Here is a 16956-nt window from a genome sequence, read left to right on the forward strand (position 1 = left end):
GCAGACTAGATGGGCTGAATGGCCTCTTGCTGCACTGTGGGAATTCTATAAAATATCTTGTATCTGTCTTCACGGTAGAAAGCACAGCAAACATTGCAGGAGTAATGGGGAAGCAGGATACAGAGTGAATGAGGAATTTAATGAAATTGGTGTAAGTAAAGAAACAGTCTTGGGGAAATTAATGGGAGAAAATGTGGAGACCTTCCCCGGCCCTGACCCCCTGGGTCCAGGTTTGGAAAGAGGCAGTTGCAGAGATAGTGGATGCATTGGTTTTGATCTTCCAGAATTTCTTAGACTCTGGAGCAATTCCCAAGGATTGGAAGGTAGCGAACATAATCCCACTATTTAAGAAAGAAGGAAGAGAGGAAACAGGGAATTACTGGACCAAACATCAGTATTAGGCACAATGTGGGAATGAATTAAGGGGGAAGTAGATGTCTGATAATAATATCATGATAAGCTGCCTCAGCAGAGGCCATTACACAAAATTAGGATTCTAAGATTGTGGTTGTTTATTGGTATGGATTGAGGAGAGAGCAGAGAGCAGGACTACACAGGATGTTTTGGAGTTGGTAGATTGTAACTAGCCGGGTGCTGTAAGGTTCAGCGTTTGGAGCTCAGTTATTTACAATTTATAATCACTGATTTAGACAGGAGGCTGTGTGTAATGTGATAAGTATAGCTGAGAATATGAGGTAAGCTGTGAGGAGGACACAAAGGGTGGGATTCTCTGATCTCATTCAGTGCCCCCCCAACCCCCGCCCACCGCCCCCCAACCTCTGCCAGCGGGAATGGAGAATTTGGCCCTCAGCCAAAACTCCATTCACTGCAGGGGAATGGAAAGTCCCAGCTGTGGGCGAGGTTGGGGGTTTTCAGTGGGGTGTGGGGGGAGGGATCAACATATTGAATTCTATACTATGCAGGACTAGGGGGCACAGCCTCAAGATAAGGTGGGGGGGCGGTTTAGATCAGAGTTGAGGAGGAACTTCTTCACTCAAAGGGTGGTGAATCTCTGGAATTCTCTGCCCATTGAAGTGGTGGAGGCTACCTCGCTGAATATATTTAAGTCACGGGTTGATGGGTTTTTGACAGACAAGGGGATTAAGGGTTATGGGGAGAAAGCGGGAAAGTGGAACTGATCCACTTCAGATCAGCCATGATCTTATTGAATGGCGGGGCAGGCTCGAAGGGCTAGATGGCCTACTCCTGCTCCTATTTCTTATGTTCTTGTGAATTCGATGAACAGCTATGAAAAAAATGAATGGAGAAGGGCCGAACGGCGTCCTCTTCTAGTCTCTGTGAGAGTGATCCTTCCATCACCACCCACAGATTGAGACTATTCTCCGGCCATTTGGTGTCTCCCGCAGCCGGAGAACAGTCGCAGTCGGCTCTGGAAACCGGTGAGAAGAGAGATAGGTGTTTTAAATCTGTTTTGATTGTGATTATCGGGCCTGGCACGGAACTTCCCGGTCCTGATAGCATTTCCCACCCCGCCAGGAATACTTCACCCCGGCAAGGATCAGACTAGCTCCCCACATTCGGGGAACCGGCAGGAGACCCTGCTGGAGTGAAGGGGGGGGGCAGTCAGGGCCCCCCCAGAGGGTCAGGCGATGGAGGAGTGGTGCCCCTGGGCATGGGCACCCTGGCAATGTGCAGGGGGCAAAGTGCCCATGCGGAGGGGGCATCTTGGCACTGACCATTGGGCGGTGCCAATTGTGGGTGGGGCCAAGGGGGCAATTGGTGGGGATGGGGGGGGGTGCTGCTGCCACTTTGTATGAATGGGGCTCGGTCTGGGATGGGGGGAGGCCAATGATCGGGATGGCATGGGGGGGGTGATCTACCAGGGACCTAACTCCCGGGAAGGGGTCTGACTTTGACTCTGGGAGAGCCGGGGGGGGGGGGGGGGGGGGGGTCTGGTCCCGGGGAGGTCAGCAGGGAGAGGGGGGAGGGGTCTGCCGGGGTGAGGGGGAGCAGGGTGATTGCCACTGATGGATGCGGTGGGCTGGGCACCGGTTAATCCATTCTCTGGATTAATAAAGGATTAACCCCTCGTTAATCCAGAATCTACCTCACTCTGCCTTAAAAACATTCAGACTCTGCTCCCACTGCCTTTTGAGGAAGAGAGTTCCTGAGACTCATCACCTCCCCCCTCTGCCACCGAGTGAAAAATATTCTCCTGATTTCAGCCTGAAATGGAGACCCCTTTTTTTTAAACAGTGACCCCCTCGTTCTAGATTTTCCCACAAGTGGAAACATCCTCTCCAGGCCCACCCTGTCAATACCCGTCAGGATCTTATATATTTCAATCTGAGGGTCCTGGGGGTACAGGATCACAGCACATACAGGCAGGGCATGCAGTTAGGAGGAACTTCTTCACTCAAAGGGTGGTGAATCTCTGGAATTCTCTGCCCATTGAAGTGGTGGAGGCTGCCTCGCTAAATATATTTAAGTCATGGGTAGATAGGTTTTGATAGACAAGGGGAATTAAGGGTTATGGGGAGAAAGCGGGAAAGTGGAACTGAGCCACTTCAGATCAGCCGTGATCTTATTGAATGGCAGGGCAGGCTCGAAGGGCTAGATGGCCGACTCCTGCTCCTATTCCTTATGTTCTTAGGAAGGCAAACAACATGTTGGCATTTGGTGCTAAGGGATAATAAATAAGGAAATGTTAACACAATTGCATTGGTGAGGTCCCGCCTGGAACAGTCTGTACAATTTAAGTCTCCTCACCTAAGGAAAGGTACAGCTGGAGTGAAGGAAATATCGACGAGATTGGCTCAGGGGAGGAAGGATTGATTTGTGAAGGGAAATTGAGTAGACTAGACCTGTATTCCCTCAGCTTTAGAAAAAGGAGTGGTGATGTCAGGTAGTGAGTTTACTACCAAATAAATCGGTTGGAATAAAACCTGGTGTTGTCAGACTTTTTACGATGTCAGGCTGGTCAGAATGAGAGGTCATTTTCCCCTGGGTGGAGTTGTCTAGACCAGAATCACAGACTCAGGATGGCGGACTGTCCAATTAGGCCAGTATTAGGGATATATTTCTTCACTCAGAGGGTGGTGACCATTTGGAATTCTCTACCCCAGATGCTTAATGATAGAGTACGTTCAGCCTGAGGTCGAAGCTTTGTGGAAACCCAGTGAATTTAGGGGGGAACGGGATTGAGGAGAAAGTGAATTTGAGGTACAGAATGGTGGAGCAAGCTCGAGGGGCTGAGTGGCCTACACCTGCCCCTGTTTCTTATGTCAGTGTGGCCCCCACAAATTGCCTGCCCCCTCCATCCCCCCCCAGAACAGGTAGCCCAGTGACACTCACCCGCTTCTGGTTGTAGTTGACAGCGAGGCGGAGCCTGCCCAGGTTGGGAATCCCTTCTTCGAAAGCTTGGTTGTCCACATCCTCCATGTTTTCATCCCCGCTATCATTCAGCACAGCGTTGACTTCACTCTGATTCCGGCACATTCCCAGCAGTTCCACAGCCAGGTCCTCGCACAGTTCCTCCAGGTTCAGATACTCAGGCTGGAAGAGAAGAACAGCAACTCGGTGCCAGACTCCAAAAATAATCTACGCTCATCACACTAACACCACCGAGAGAGTGCAACCTCGATTCACCAGGAGAGAGATTAAATAAATTCCGGCTGTGTTCCCCGGAATTCCGAGGGCTAAGGGGTGATTTGATCCAATTTTTCAAGATGTGGAGAAGAAGAGATAACAGAGAGGAAATCTTTCTGCTGGTTGGAGAGAGCAGAACTGGAGGAAATAGACTGAAGATCAGAGTCAGACCTTTCAACAGTGAACAGAATCCAATTCTGCAAATCACAATTGATGCTCAGTCTTTAATGTAAAGCTTAGACTTTAATAAGTTAGTTAGGATTTAATTAGTTAGTGTTTAGTTCGTTAAGATTTAATTAGTGTGTAGTTAGTGTTTAATTAGTTAGGATTTAATTAATGTTTAGTTAGTTAGTGTTTAGTTAGGATTTAAATAGTGTTTAGTTAGTTAGTGTTTAGTTAGTTAGGATTTAATTAGTGTTTTGTTAGTTAGGATTCAGTTAGTTAGTGTTTAGTTAGTTAGGATTTAGTCAGGTAGTGTTTAGTTAGTTAGGGTTTAATTAGTAAGTGTTTAGTTAGGATTTAGTGAGTTAGGATTCAGTTAGTTAATGTTTAGTTAGTTAGGATTTAGTTAGTGTTTAGTAGGTTAGGATTTAGTTAGGTAGTGTTTTGTTTGTTAGTTTAGTTTGTTAGGATTTGGTTAGTTAGGATTTAGTTAGTGTTTAGTTAGTTAGGGTTTGGTTAGTTAGGATTTAGTTAGAGTTTAGTTAGTTGGGATTTAGTTATTGTTTAGTTAGTTAGGATTTAGTTAGTTAGTGGTTAGTTAGTTAGGATTTGATTAGTTCGGATTTAGTTAGTTGGTGTTCAGTTAGTTAGGATTTAGTTAGTTAGGATTTAGTTATTGTTTGATTAGTTAGAATTTAGTTAGGATTTGGTTAGTTAGGATTTAGTTAGTTAGGATTTATTTATTGTTTAGTCAGTTAGGATTTAATTACTGTTTAGTTAATTAGGATTTAGTTAGTTAATGTTTAATTAGTTAGGATTTGGTTAGTTAATGTTTAGTTAGTTAGGATTTAATTATTGTTTAGTTAGTTAGGATTTAGTTAGTTAGTGTTTAGTTAGTTAGGATTTGGTTAGTTAGGATTTAATTTTTAGTTAGTTATGATTTAGTGTTTAGTTTGTTAGGATTTGGTTAGTAATAAGGCTTCTCGCGTTCCACCCTCCTGTAAGCTTGAGGTTATCCAAAACCTTCCACCTGTCTCTGAACTCACACCGAGCCCAATCCACCCATCACCCCCATGCTGCCTTGAGAGGTTCCTGATCAAGCAAGGTCCTAAAATTCTCATCTTTACTGACAAATCCCCATGTCCCTATCTCCGGAATCTTCTCCAGCTCCACAGGCCTCCAAGATGTCGACGTTCCTCTAATCCTTCTTGAACATATTTGAGTTTAATTGCTCCAACATTGGCGGCTGATCCCTTCACACCTCTGTGCCTGTCTCCTCCTTAAATCCCACCTTCCTGACCTGACCTAACATCCCGAGATGAGACTTGGTGTGAAATTTGGGTTTATGATGTTCCTGTGAGGTGTCTTGGAACATTTCAATATGGTAATGATGTTCTGCAGATGGGTCGCACATCAGCCATGATATCATTGCATTATAGAACAGGCCCGATGGGCTGAATGGCCTCCTCTTATTCCTGTGACCAGCACCTGGGGAAATGGAGCAGTTTCCAAACCAGCTCAGACAGGGTTTCAGGGCTGAAGGCGGTCAGAATGAAAGATTAAAGATTGCTGGGAAGAAACGCAGAGGAAATGTGTATTTGTCTTTACGTTCTGTGAAGAGTTTCAATAATACAGTCCAGAATGAGGCCATTCAACCCATCAGATCTCTGCTGGAACTTTGATAGAGCAATTAGATGGTTGTCTCACGCCACTCTCTGGTTTTTTTACTTTTATTTATTAGTTACAAAACTATTAGCAAAACGGGGGAAAGGGGTTATTAGGCTGGGGAGTGGGGCAATTGAAGGTCACATGATGAAATTCCAATTGATATCCAACCAGAACACTCAAACATAAACAGAAAATGCTGGAAAATCTCAGCAGGTCCGGCACTGCCTGTGGAGGGAGAATAGAGCCAGTGTTTCGAGTCAGAGCTGGAGGATGTCAAACCCTCCCACAGCCAAGCCCCCTCTGCTTCACCCCAGAGCATTCCTGAGCCCTAGAGCCCTGGTGAGTACCCTGAAGGGAGCTGGGAATGTGTTACCCCTCGACTCCACTGAGAATTCCCCTTCTGCCCGCGGGGACAGCACGGTGGCACAGTGGGTTAGCACTGCTGCCTCACAGCGCCAGCGATCCGGGTTCGATTCCAGCCTCGGGTCGCTGTCTGTGTGGAGTCTGCACATTCTCCCCGTGTCTGTGTCTGTTTCCTCCCACAGTCCAATGATGTGCGGGTTAGGGTGTAAATATCATTCAGGAGGGTGATGATACATCCCAGCCCCGAGGAGCACCTCCCCCCCACACCTTCAGTTCGGGCTCGTTCCCATGGGAATGACGGGGGGGGGTGGAAGGGGTGAGGTGGAGGGGGTGGGGGGGGGGAGGTGTGGGTGGTGGAATGGGGGTGGGGTGCTCAAGTTCCGGCAAATCCTGGCATTGTGAATCTGGTTGGTGAGATTGTGATTTGAGATTTTTGTATCAGGTTGGTGCGCCGGGTGTGGAGCTCATTTCAATACATTTCAATACATTAACATATTATTAACCAATCCCCTCGCTCTGTACTGAACCCACTGACATGACACACCAGGACCTGAACCCATCAGGAGGATCCCCCCCAGGGATATAAGGGAGAGTGTAAACCCCAGGGGAGAGGGACATAGCTCGGCAGTGCCCTGGGCACAGCCCCTGGCACTGCCCCCCAGCACTGCATCCCGGTACAGCCCCCTGGCATTACCCCTAGCATTGTACCCCCGGCACTGCCCCAGCACTGCCCCTCAGCACTTGCCCCCACCACTGTCCCACTGGCACTGTCCCCCGGCACTGTCACCCCTGGCACTGCCCCCCCGACACTGACCCCGACACTATCCTCTGGCACTGTCCCCCAGCACTGCCCCCTGATACTGCCCCCGGCATTGCCCCCCGGCACTGCCCCCCAGCACTGTCTCCCTGGCACTGTCCCCCCGGCACTGTCTCCCTGGCACTGTCCTCCCAGCACTGCCCCCCGGCACTGTCCTCGGCACTGTCTCCCTGGCACTGTCCCCCCAAAACTGTCCCTGGCACTGTTCCCTGGCACTGTCTCCCTGGCACTGTCCCCCCAGCACTGCCCCCTGGCATTGCCCCCCTGACACTGCCCCCCGGCACTGTCTCCCTGGCACTGTCCCCCCAGCACTGCCCCCTGGCATTGCCCCCCTGACACTGCCCCCCGGCACTGTCTCCCTGGCACTGTCCCCCCAGCACTGCCCCCCGGCACTGTCCTCGGCACTGTCTCCCTGGCACTGTCCCCCCAAAACTGTCCCTGGCACTGTTCCCTGGCACTGTCTCCCTGGCACTGTCTCCCTGGCACTGTCCCCCCAGCACTGCCCCCTGGCATTGCCCCCCTGACACTGCCCCCCGGCACTGTCTCCCTGACACTGCCCCCCTGACACTGCCCCCCTGACACTGCCCCCTGACACTGCGCCCCGGCACAGGTTGGCACCATGCCCAAGTCAACCTGTGCCAGAGGTTGGGCCGCAGTGTGAGCCTCATTGGGGAGGGGTGGAATCATTTATTTGTGGTGGTGGGAAGGGGGGAGCAGGTATGGGAGCTGGGGATACCAACGCTGGCTGCTTGGAAAGAACTCTCTAAGTTTGTGGTAAGATTTCACCCAATGTCTCTTATTTGTGTTCAGGTTATTTAACCAATCAATGCCCTTTCCCCCTGTATCTGTAACTTTAAAAATACAATTAGCATACCATAAATAACTGACCAAGAAGTGTTTGGATAGAATTAGACACATCCTTAAAATGAACATAGAACATTACAGTGCAGTACAGACCCCGTCGGGTACTCCTCATTATAAACTCAGTAATAATTCTCAGAATTCTGCCTGAATCAAGAGGTTTTACTGTGATTGTGACAATCTGCAGGAATTTGGGAAAACCTGTTGTGAAACACTGTGGTCCTGCAAATGACCCCTTTGAAAGATTTCTCCAATTGCCTTTGGAAAGTTATTATTGAATCTGCTTCCGCTGCCCTATCAGGCAGCTCACTGTGTAAAAAAACATTCTCCTCATCACCCCCTCTGGTTCTTTTCCCGATTCTCTCCAATCTGTGTCTCTCTGGTTACCCACCCTCCTGCTCCTGGAAACACTTTCTCCTCATTTATTCTGTTCAAAGCCCTCCATAGTGTACAACGCTTCTACAATACTCCCCAGAACCTTCTCTGCTCTAAGGGGAACAAGCCCAGGTTGCAGAGAATTATTTCTGCAATCAAGTTTATTAATTTGCAACGGAAACTGACTGCCCAATGAGGAATAAATCCCACTGCTTACTGTTGTAAATAAATAGATTTTTTTCCAGATAATTCAGTATGATTCCCAGGCGAAACACTGCCTTGAATGAGGAATGGGAGGATGGTATGGAACCAATCCAAGCTCCTCAATACATACCTGGAATATAAAGTTAGCCTCAGTAATGTTGACCATGAAACCATTGTCGATTGTCGGAAAAATGCATCTGGGTCACTAACGTCCTTTAGGGAAGGAAATCTGTCGTCCTTTACCTGGTCTGGCCTACATGTGACTGTAGCAATGCCCCCTGAAATGTCTGTGCGAGACACTTGGTTGAAGGGCAGTTAGGGATGGGCAATAAATGCTGGCCCGGTCAGTGATACCCGTATCCCAAAGAATCAAAACGTAGATCAAAGTGACAAGAAGGGTTCCTTAGCCTAAAAGCAAATCAATAACAGCAACAACTAGGGGCACTCCCTCAGCACTGACCCTCTGATAGTGCGGCACTCCCTCAGTATTGACCCTCTGACAGTGCGGCACTCCCTCAGCACTGACCCTCTGACAGTGCGGCACTCCCTCAGCACTGACCCTCTGACAGTGCGGCACTCCCTCAGCACTGACCCTCTGACAGTGCGGCACTCCCTCAGCACTGACCCTCTGACAGTGCGGCACTCCCTCAGCACTGACCCTCTGACAGTGCGGCACTCCCTCAGCACTGACCCTCTGACAGTGCGGCACTCCCTCAGCACTGACCCTCTGACAGTGCGGCACTCCCTCAGCACTGACCCTCTGACAGTGCGGCACTCCCTCAGTACTGCAGTGGGAATGTTAATGTGGATTATGTGCTTCAGGCTTTGGGCTGGGAATGGAAAATCCTCAACAACCAGTTTGGTAGCCACGAGATAAATATAGAATCCATAGAATCCCTACAGTGCAGAAGGAGACCATTCAGCCCATCGAGTCTGCACCGACCATAATCCTAACCGCTGCTCAGCCATTTGTGGGACCCTAGGAAACTAATCAATTGGCCCCCAGGGCCACCATCCCTTTGAGGGCAGAGATCTCGCAGGGGTATTGGATAGGGGGTGTTGGGGAGGTGGGAGGGTCGCGCACAGAGGTGCAGACAATTGGAACACCCACTGCTTAGTGGTTCAGCAGCGCCCCTGGGGGCAGTGGTCAGTACTGGGACTGCAGATGGACAGCAATGTGAGCTGTCCTCGGCTGGCCAGGACCAGTGGGCAGTCCCCAGTGAGGACAGGGCGGGGGTTGATGATTAGTGAACAGGATTACCAAGGGGGCTGGCATTGTCACGGTGACATACGGCATGCCAGGATTCCCCCAGCTCAGCTAGACTCCTCTGCACAGTAAGACCCCAGTGATTTTTAAGGGGCGTCTGGACAAATACATGAATAGGGTGGAAATAGAGGGATATGGTCCCTGGAAGGGTAGGTGGTTTTAGTTTAGTCGAGCAGCATGGTTGGTGCAGGCTTGGAGGGCCTGTTCCTGTGCTGGAATTTTCTTTGTTCTTTATACCCAGGCCCTATCCCCATAACCCCATGCATTTACCCAGCTAGTCATCCTGATACTAAGGGGCAATTTAGCACTGACAATCCACTTAACCCGTACATCTTTGGACTGTGGGAGGAAACTGGAGCATCCAGAGGAAACCCACGCAGACACGGGGAGAATGTGCAAACTCCACACAGACAGTGACCCAAGTCGGGAATTGAACCCGGGTCTCTGGCACTGTGAGGCAGCAGTGCTAACCACTGTGTTACCGTGCCGCCCAACTGGGAGATTTATTGGGCTGAATTTTAGCCACTCTCTGGGGGTGAACTGGGAGGCAGTGAGGAGCAGCACCTCTGACAGGGTGGGGTACATGGAACTCTGCCCCCCTGACCTCGTCCCATTGCTGCTGGGATCTTACTGTGCAGGGGGCTGCCTGGTCTAGCTGACCTGGGGGTATCCTGTGTGTCATCGTGGCAATGCCAGCCCCCTTAGCAATCCTGCCCAATAATCATCAACTCCTCACCCCCTCTCCTCATGGGGAGTGCCCACTGGTCCAGGCATCTTGACACCAGCTGATGCAGTCTCACTGCTGGTCACTGCCCCCGGTGGCGCTGTTGAGCTGTGGGTGTGACATTCCCGTTACACCACCGTCTCCCCAAGCTGTCACTGCTTTTGAGTTGCTTTTAGGCTAAGGAACCCTTCTTGTCACTTTGATCTTTGTTTTGACTCTTTGGGGCATGAGCATCGCTGATGAGGCCAGCATTTATTGCCCATCCCGAATATTATTCTGTGCCCCCACACCCCACCTCCAATACCTGCTGCGGGATCTCTGCCCTCAAAGTTTCCCAGGGTCCCACAAACAGTCGAGGCAGCAGTTACCTCAGCGTTGGGGTCCAGGGTTAGACCCCTGCTTCCTGGGGTAATTTAGAATTGTCAGGCACTGTGCAGAGATCGTCCTGTTATAAAATTACCAACCTTAAACTCAGGCTCCTTCTTGGAGAGCTGTTTGAGTTCCCGGCTCAGTTTGAAGGCACTCAACATGGCATCATCGTTGGCGATGGAGAGGTACGGCCTACTGGCCAGGCCTTTGTAAGTGTTCATGCGAGACAGCGAGAACTTAAGCATGTCGTACTGGCGGGCATTCAGACACTCTGGGCAGGCGCAGGAGATCTTGTGGGGGTTGGGGATGACGTGACCTTTCTTCATCAGGAGGTCTACAATCTCGAACAGGTTCTTCTGGCACGCGAGGGTCAACGGGGTCACTCCCGGGGCGAAGCGGGAGCTGTCAATGGAATGGTCAAACAGGGCCAGCGAGAAGGACATGATGTCCACCTTGTTGTGGCTCACTCCTTTCTGCTGGTCCAGCCGTTCCAGCAGGAGTTTGACCACGTTGATGAGGTTCATGTCGACCGCCACCAACAACGCCTCATGGATCTGCCGGAAGTCAAACTTGACCAATCGGAGCAGGTTGATGATAATTTCCTCATTGCCCATGCGGATGGCCAGATTGAGCGCCTCCCTCCATGACCGGTCCTCAGCATCATCCAGCTGCCTCAAGAGGCCATCGCTGGTCTGTAGAAGCTTGTACAGTTTGGCCAAATTCCCGTCATAGATTGCTCCAATCAGACTGGGTGGGAATTTCATCTTCTTCCCAGCAATCTCCCTCCAGTTATCCTCCTGAAAACAGAAGATGAAGAAGTTAGAGATCGGAGAGTCAAACACCCACCCACACCCCAGCCAGGGGTCAGCATTGATGGGTCAAAGGTTACCTCATTCGCCACTTGCAACATGGGGTTAACTTTGAATGAGTGAGTGAGTGAGTGAGTGAGTGTGCATGTGAGAGTGCATATGTAAGTGTGTGTGGGTGTGAGAATGCATATGAGTGTGCGTGAGAGTGTGTGAATATGCGTGACTGTGCGTGAGTGCGCATATGTATGTGAGTGTGTGAGAATGTGTGTAGTGTGAGTGCATGTGAGTGTGTGTGTATCTGTGAACATGTGTGTGTAAGTGTCTGTGTGAAAGAGTGTCAGTGTGAATGTGTGAGTGTGTTTGTGTGTGTGTATATGTGTGTGTGAGTGTGTGCGTGTGAGTGTGTGTGTGCGTATGTGTGAGTGTGAGTTTTGTGTGTGTGTATGTGTGTGAATGAATGTATGTGTGAGTACGTGTGTGTGTATGTGTGAGTGTGAGAGTGTGTGTGAGAGTATATGTGTGTGTGTCTGTGTGTATGTGTGAGTGTTAGTTTGTGTGTGTGTGTATGTGTGTGAATGAATGTATGTGTGTGAGTATGTGTGTGTGTATGTGAGAGTGTGTGTGTGAGTGTGTGTATGTGAGAGTGAGTGTGCATGTGAGTGTGAGTGTGTACGTGAGTGTGTGTGCGTGAGTGCATATGTGAGAGTGAGTGTGAATGTGAGTGTGTATGTGTGTGTGTGTATGTGTATATGTGTGTGTGTATGTGAGAGTGTGAGTGTGAGTGTGTGTCTGTGTGTGAGTGTGTGTATGTGTGAGTCTGAGTTTGCGTGTGTGTGAGTATGTGTGTGTATGTGTGAGTGTGAGCGCACGTGTGTGTGTGTATGTGTATGTGTGTGTGAGAGTGAGAGTGTGTGTGTATGTGAGTGTGAGAGCGTGTGTGTGTGTGTATGTGAGTGTGTGAGTTTGTGTGACAGTGTGTGTATGTGTGTGTGTGTGTGAGTGTGTGTGTATGTGAGTGTGAATTTGTGTGTGTGTGAGTGTGAGAGTGTGTGTATGTGTGAGTATGTGTGTGTGTGTGTGTGTATGTGAGTGTGAATTTGTGTGTGTGTGTGTGTGTGTGTGTATGTGTGAGTATGTGTGTGTGTGTGTGAGAGTGTGTGTGTGTATGTGAGTGTGTGAGTTTGTGTGTGTGTGTGTGTGTGTGAGAGTGTGTGTATGTGTGAGTATGTGTGAGTGTGTGAGAGTGTGTGTGTGTATGTGAGTGTGTGTATGTGTGAGTATGTGTGTGTGTGTGAGTGTGAGAGTGTGTGTGTGTATGTGAGTGTGAGTTTGTGTGTGAGTGTGAGTGTGTATGTGAGTGTGAATTTGTGTGAGTGTGAGTGTGTGTGTGTGTGTGTGTGAGAGTGTGTATGTGTATGTGAGTGTGAGTTTGTGTGTGAGTGTGAGAGTGTATGTGAGTGTGTGTGTGAGAGTGTGTGTATGTGAGAGTGTGTGTATGTGTGAGTGTGTTTTTGTGTGTGTGTGTGAGTGTGTGTGTGAGTGTGTGAGTTTGTGTGTGTGAGTTTGTGTGTGAGTGTGTATGTGAGTGTGTGAGTTTGTGTGTGAGTGTTGGTAGGACAGGGGGGAAAGTAATCTGTTGATGGAGATGGGGGAGGGAGTTTACAATGAAGCTTACACAGCCGGTTGTCGAGTGCTGAATTCTGGTGGTTTAAAGTAAGGGGTTGATCCCTGTGGGAATTGGGAGGTTGAAGGGTGTAGTCAGCCTGAGGAGGCAGGAGTCCCTTCACCAAAATCCTTTTATTTACACACCCTAGCAGTAGTACACAAAGTGCTCGCAGCCAGCAGTCTACCTCCGGGGGTGTCCCAGGAACTGACTCTCCCGGTAACATACAAAGCAAGGACTCTCTGATTGGCCCATCAATGGATCCTTAATCATACCCCAATAGACCAATCCCAACGGCCTGATTGAAGTCTGTGGGGGAATAAGTAGGTGAGTGATTAAGTCCTTGGGGTTTATGGAGAGTGAGGGGTAACTCCTCAGGTTTTAAACAGTTAATCCTGGAGTTATAAATGAAGGTAGTTAATTTTAAAATTTGTTAATGGGGTGTGGGTGTCACTGGCTAGGTCATCATTTATTACCCATCCCTAATTGCCCACGAGAGGGTGGTGGTGAGCTCCCTTTTTAAATCGCTGCAGTCCCTGAGGCGTAGGTACACCCACAGTGCTGTTAGGGAGGCAGTTCCAGGATTTTGACCCAGAGACAGTGAGGGAACAGCTGATATGTTTCCAAATCAAATATTTCCAAGTGGCTGGCAGATGCGGTGGCACAGTGGGTTAGCACTGCTGCCTCACAGTGCCACGGATATGGGTTCAATTCCCAGCTTGGGTCGCTGTCTGTTTGGAGTTTGCACATTCTCCCCATGTCTGTGTGGGTTTCCTCCAGGTGCTCCGGTTTCCTCCCACAGTCCGAAAGACGTGCTGGCTAGGTGGATTGGCCATGCTCCCTCTGTGTACCCGAACAGGCGCTGGAGTGTGGTGACTGGGGGATTGTCACAGTAACTTCATTGTAAGCCTACTTGTGACTAATAAATAAACACAATGTCAGGATGGTGAGTGGTTTGGAGGGGAATCTCCAGGTGGTGTTCCCAGGTATCTGCTACTCTCGTCCTTCTAGATAGTGGTGGTGGGTGTGGGAGGTGCTTGGTGAGTTGCTGCATCTTGTAGATGGTACACACAGCCAGCGCTGTACATTGGTGGTGGAGGGACTGATTATTTAAAGTGAATTTTTCAAATCCATAAGAACATAAGAAATAGGAGCAGGATCCGTCCATGACCTCGTCCCCTTCCTATCTCTACCCTCTAGAATTTCATCACTCTGTGATCTCTGCGCTCCTCCAGTGATCTGATTTTCACTGCTCCATTTTTGGATAACTGGTCCTTAAACTCTTCATTCCCAGCAGAACCCCTCTTCTCTTGCTTTCCCCTCTTCCCTGCTCTCTCTCACACGCCCCCCTCCTCTCACCCATTCTCCCACTCTCTTCATCCCCACATTCCCCTCCTCCCTTTCTCGCCCTTCCCCATCTTCTCCTCTTCTCTCTCACCCATTTCCCTTTCTCACCCTTCTCTCACTCCCCACCCCCCTCTCTTTCCTCTTTTTCTCAAGTTTCGCCCCCCTTCCCATTTCCCTCACTTCCCTTTCTCGCTCTTCCCTCTCTATCTCTTTCTCTCTTTGTCTTTCTCTCTATCTTTCTCTACCGTCCTCCTCCTTCTCTCTTCCTCCCCACTCTCTCTCTATCTCTTTATCTCTCTTTCTCTATTTCTCTCTGTCATTCTCTCTCTTTCCCCTCCCTTTCTCTTTGTATTTCTGTCTCTGTGTGTGTGTCTCTCTCTCCACTGTCCTCCTCTCTCTCTCCCTCTCTCTTTATCTCTTTCTCTCTGTATCTTTCTCTATCTCTCTCTGTTCCCCTCTCTCTCCCTCCCCCCATCTCTTTCTGTCTGATTCTTTCTCTCTCTCTCCATCCCCCTGTATCTCTTTCTCTCTGTACTTTTCTCTATCTCTCTCTCTCTCTCCCTCTTCTTCCTCCCCCTCCCTCTCTATCTCTTTCTCTCTCTCTCTCCACCATCCTCTTCTCGCTCTCTTCCATCCCCCTTTCTCTTGGATCAGGCTTCGATCCTCTGTTCTGATGTGGTTCAATGTGATATTTTGCTGGATAAAGCTGCAGTGGGACATTGTGGGGATGATTTACTGTGCTGAAGGTTAATGTTGTTTTACATGACGTTTATTCTATTTCACAAGGTGATTGAGAGAATGATATCTCAGGAGTTACAGCCAGTAACTGGAGCGAACACACGGCCCAGCCCCAGCACCCCCCATTGATAGGATTCACACTCCCTCTGAACACGTGTGTGTGGGGCAGGGAAAGTGGGATCGAGAGGGGACGGCTGGATTCTCAGCGAGTTTGTTACTGGCCGGGGATTTGCTGGAAGTCTCAGCTTGCTTAAAGGGAAGGTTGTGGACAGAGGCTGGGATGAGAGTCGTTTGGAGATGATTCAGGGAACAATCATTCCTGAATCCAGCCGGGAATTCCCATTGTCTCCAGGATGGTGGGAGGAGGAATGGGGAAGACCCAGGGAGGTTATAGGGAAAAGGCAGGAGAACAGGGATAAGAAAATGATTGAATGGCAGAGTGGACACGATGGGCCGAGTGGTCTAATCTTGCTCCTATGTCTTGTGGTCTTTTGGGATTAAGATTTCAACCAGGAAGGGACCACAGTTATACTGCCGGAAATCAGGGTCTCGGAATCCAGAGATCACTGCCACTTGGAGCTTGGGCAAAAATTCCAGCCGCTCCACACTGACTCCCAATTTATCCATTCACTGATTGTCCAGACTCGGAACTGACTCCCCTGGTGGTCAGCAGACCTGACCCCTGTCCTGTCCTGTGGAGGGAAAACGTTGACAAGGGGGTCCCAATCCTGTCAGTTATCACGTTAGACCAGCTCTCCCCCCCCCACACCTCTGCAATCACATAGTGAAGGAGGTGGCCATTCAGCCCATCACATCCCTGCCAGCTCTTTCAAAGTGTCCTGCCCCATATCCCTGTACCACTCTCTCTTAAACTAATACAATCCTACAGTGCAGAAGGAGGCCATTCGGCCCATTGTGTCTGCACTGACCACAATCCCACCCAGGCCCTATCCCCATAACCCCATGCATTTACCCTTGCTAGTCCCCCTGATATTAAGCAGCAAGTCTCCTAACCCGCACATCTTTGGAGTGTGGGAGGAAACCGGAGCACCCGGAGGAAACCCACGCAGACATGGGGAGAACATGCAGACTCCACACAGACAGTGACCCAAGCAGGGAATCAAACCCGGGTCTCTGGCGCTGTGAGGCAGCAGTGCTAACCACTGTGCCACCGTGGTGCTGGGAATTGAACCCGGGTCCCTGGCGCTGTGAGATAGCAGTGCCACTGTACCACGGTTCTGCCCCCAATTCTTCCTTTTGAGTATTTATCTATTTCTCTTAGAACATTGTCACAGAATCATGAACATTGTGATTTAAATCTCCCCTTAACCATCTCCGCTGGAAGGAAATCACCCCAGCTCCTGCAGACAGACATTAATGAGAGTTATTGTGTGAGACCCTCACTGGGATCCCAGTGTAACTCCATCCTCACATTGCTCTTACTCACCGTGAGATGCTCCATGGTTGACCTTTTGTGCTGGTCACCTCCCTGCTCACTGAATCCTGAGAGCTGGCAGCACTCCGGGACACTCCCTGGCCACACACACACAATCCGAGTGTCCTTTAGCTAATGTCCTGGTCAGCACCCTGGGAGCTGGGTCTCCATGGCGGGTGTGTTGGTTATGGAGCCCACTCTCCGTGTTCCCTGCTGGCTCAGACCCTGGACTCCGTCCCTCTCCGCTCTCTGTGTCACCGAGACAGCATCGTATGTGGGACTTGATCCGCCAGTTCCGGGGTTTGAGAGTCTGGGGAGGCTGTTACTGTGTTATCCACCCAGGGACTCTGCCGTCAGGTAATCACTGCTGCTTGTACCTGCCCAATTCCCCACAGAGCACATTAATCCAGCCCTGGAAAATTCCAGAAGGATTCAGTAACTAGAAATGAGCCACTCGTTAAAATCAGCAAGAGAGTGTTACACAATGAAAACACAAAACTGTTTTTCTGACTCTGCTTGAAGCAGTTTCACGCAAACATTAATCA

General features: G+C 49.7%; 1 protein-coding gene across 1 annotated transcript in view; it reads right to left on the reverse strand.

The window, feature by feature from the left end:
• Nucleotides 1-16438, reverse strand: part of trpc2b (transient receptor potential cation channel subfamily C member 2b) — a 40974-nt gene extending 24536 nt beyond the window's left edge. The window contains exons 1-3 of the mRNA XM_080197823.1: nucleotides 16424-16438; nucleotides 10515-11216; nucleotides 3316-3516 (exon numbers count right to left, since the gene is read on the reverse strand). Coding sequence (XP_080053949.1) covers nucleotides 3316-3516; nucleotides 10515-11216; nucleotides 16424-16438 — 918 coding nt within the window. The remainder of the gene's footprint in view (nucleotides 1-3315; nucleotides 3517-10514; nucleotides 11217-16423) is intronic.
• Between the last annotated feature and the right edge of the window lie 518 nt (nucleotides 16439-16956).

This window comes from Carcharhinus amblyrhynchos, chromosome 10 (genome assembly GCF_965287045.1).
Source record: "Carcharhinus amblyrhynchos chromosome 10, sCarAmb.v2.hapA, whole genome shotgun sequence".
In the NCBI taxonomy this organism is placed as follows: Eukaryota; Metazoa; Chordata; class Chondrichthyes; order Carcharhiniformes; family Carcharhinidae; genus Carcharhinus; species Carcharhinus amblyrhynchos.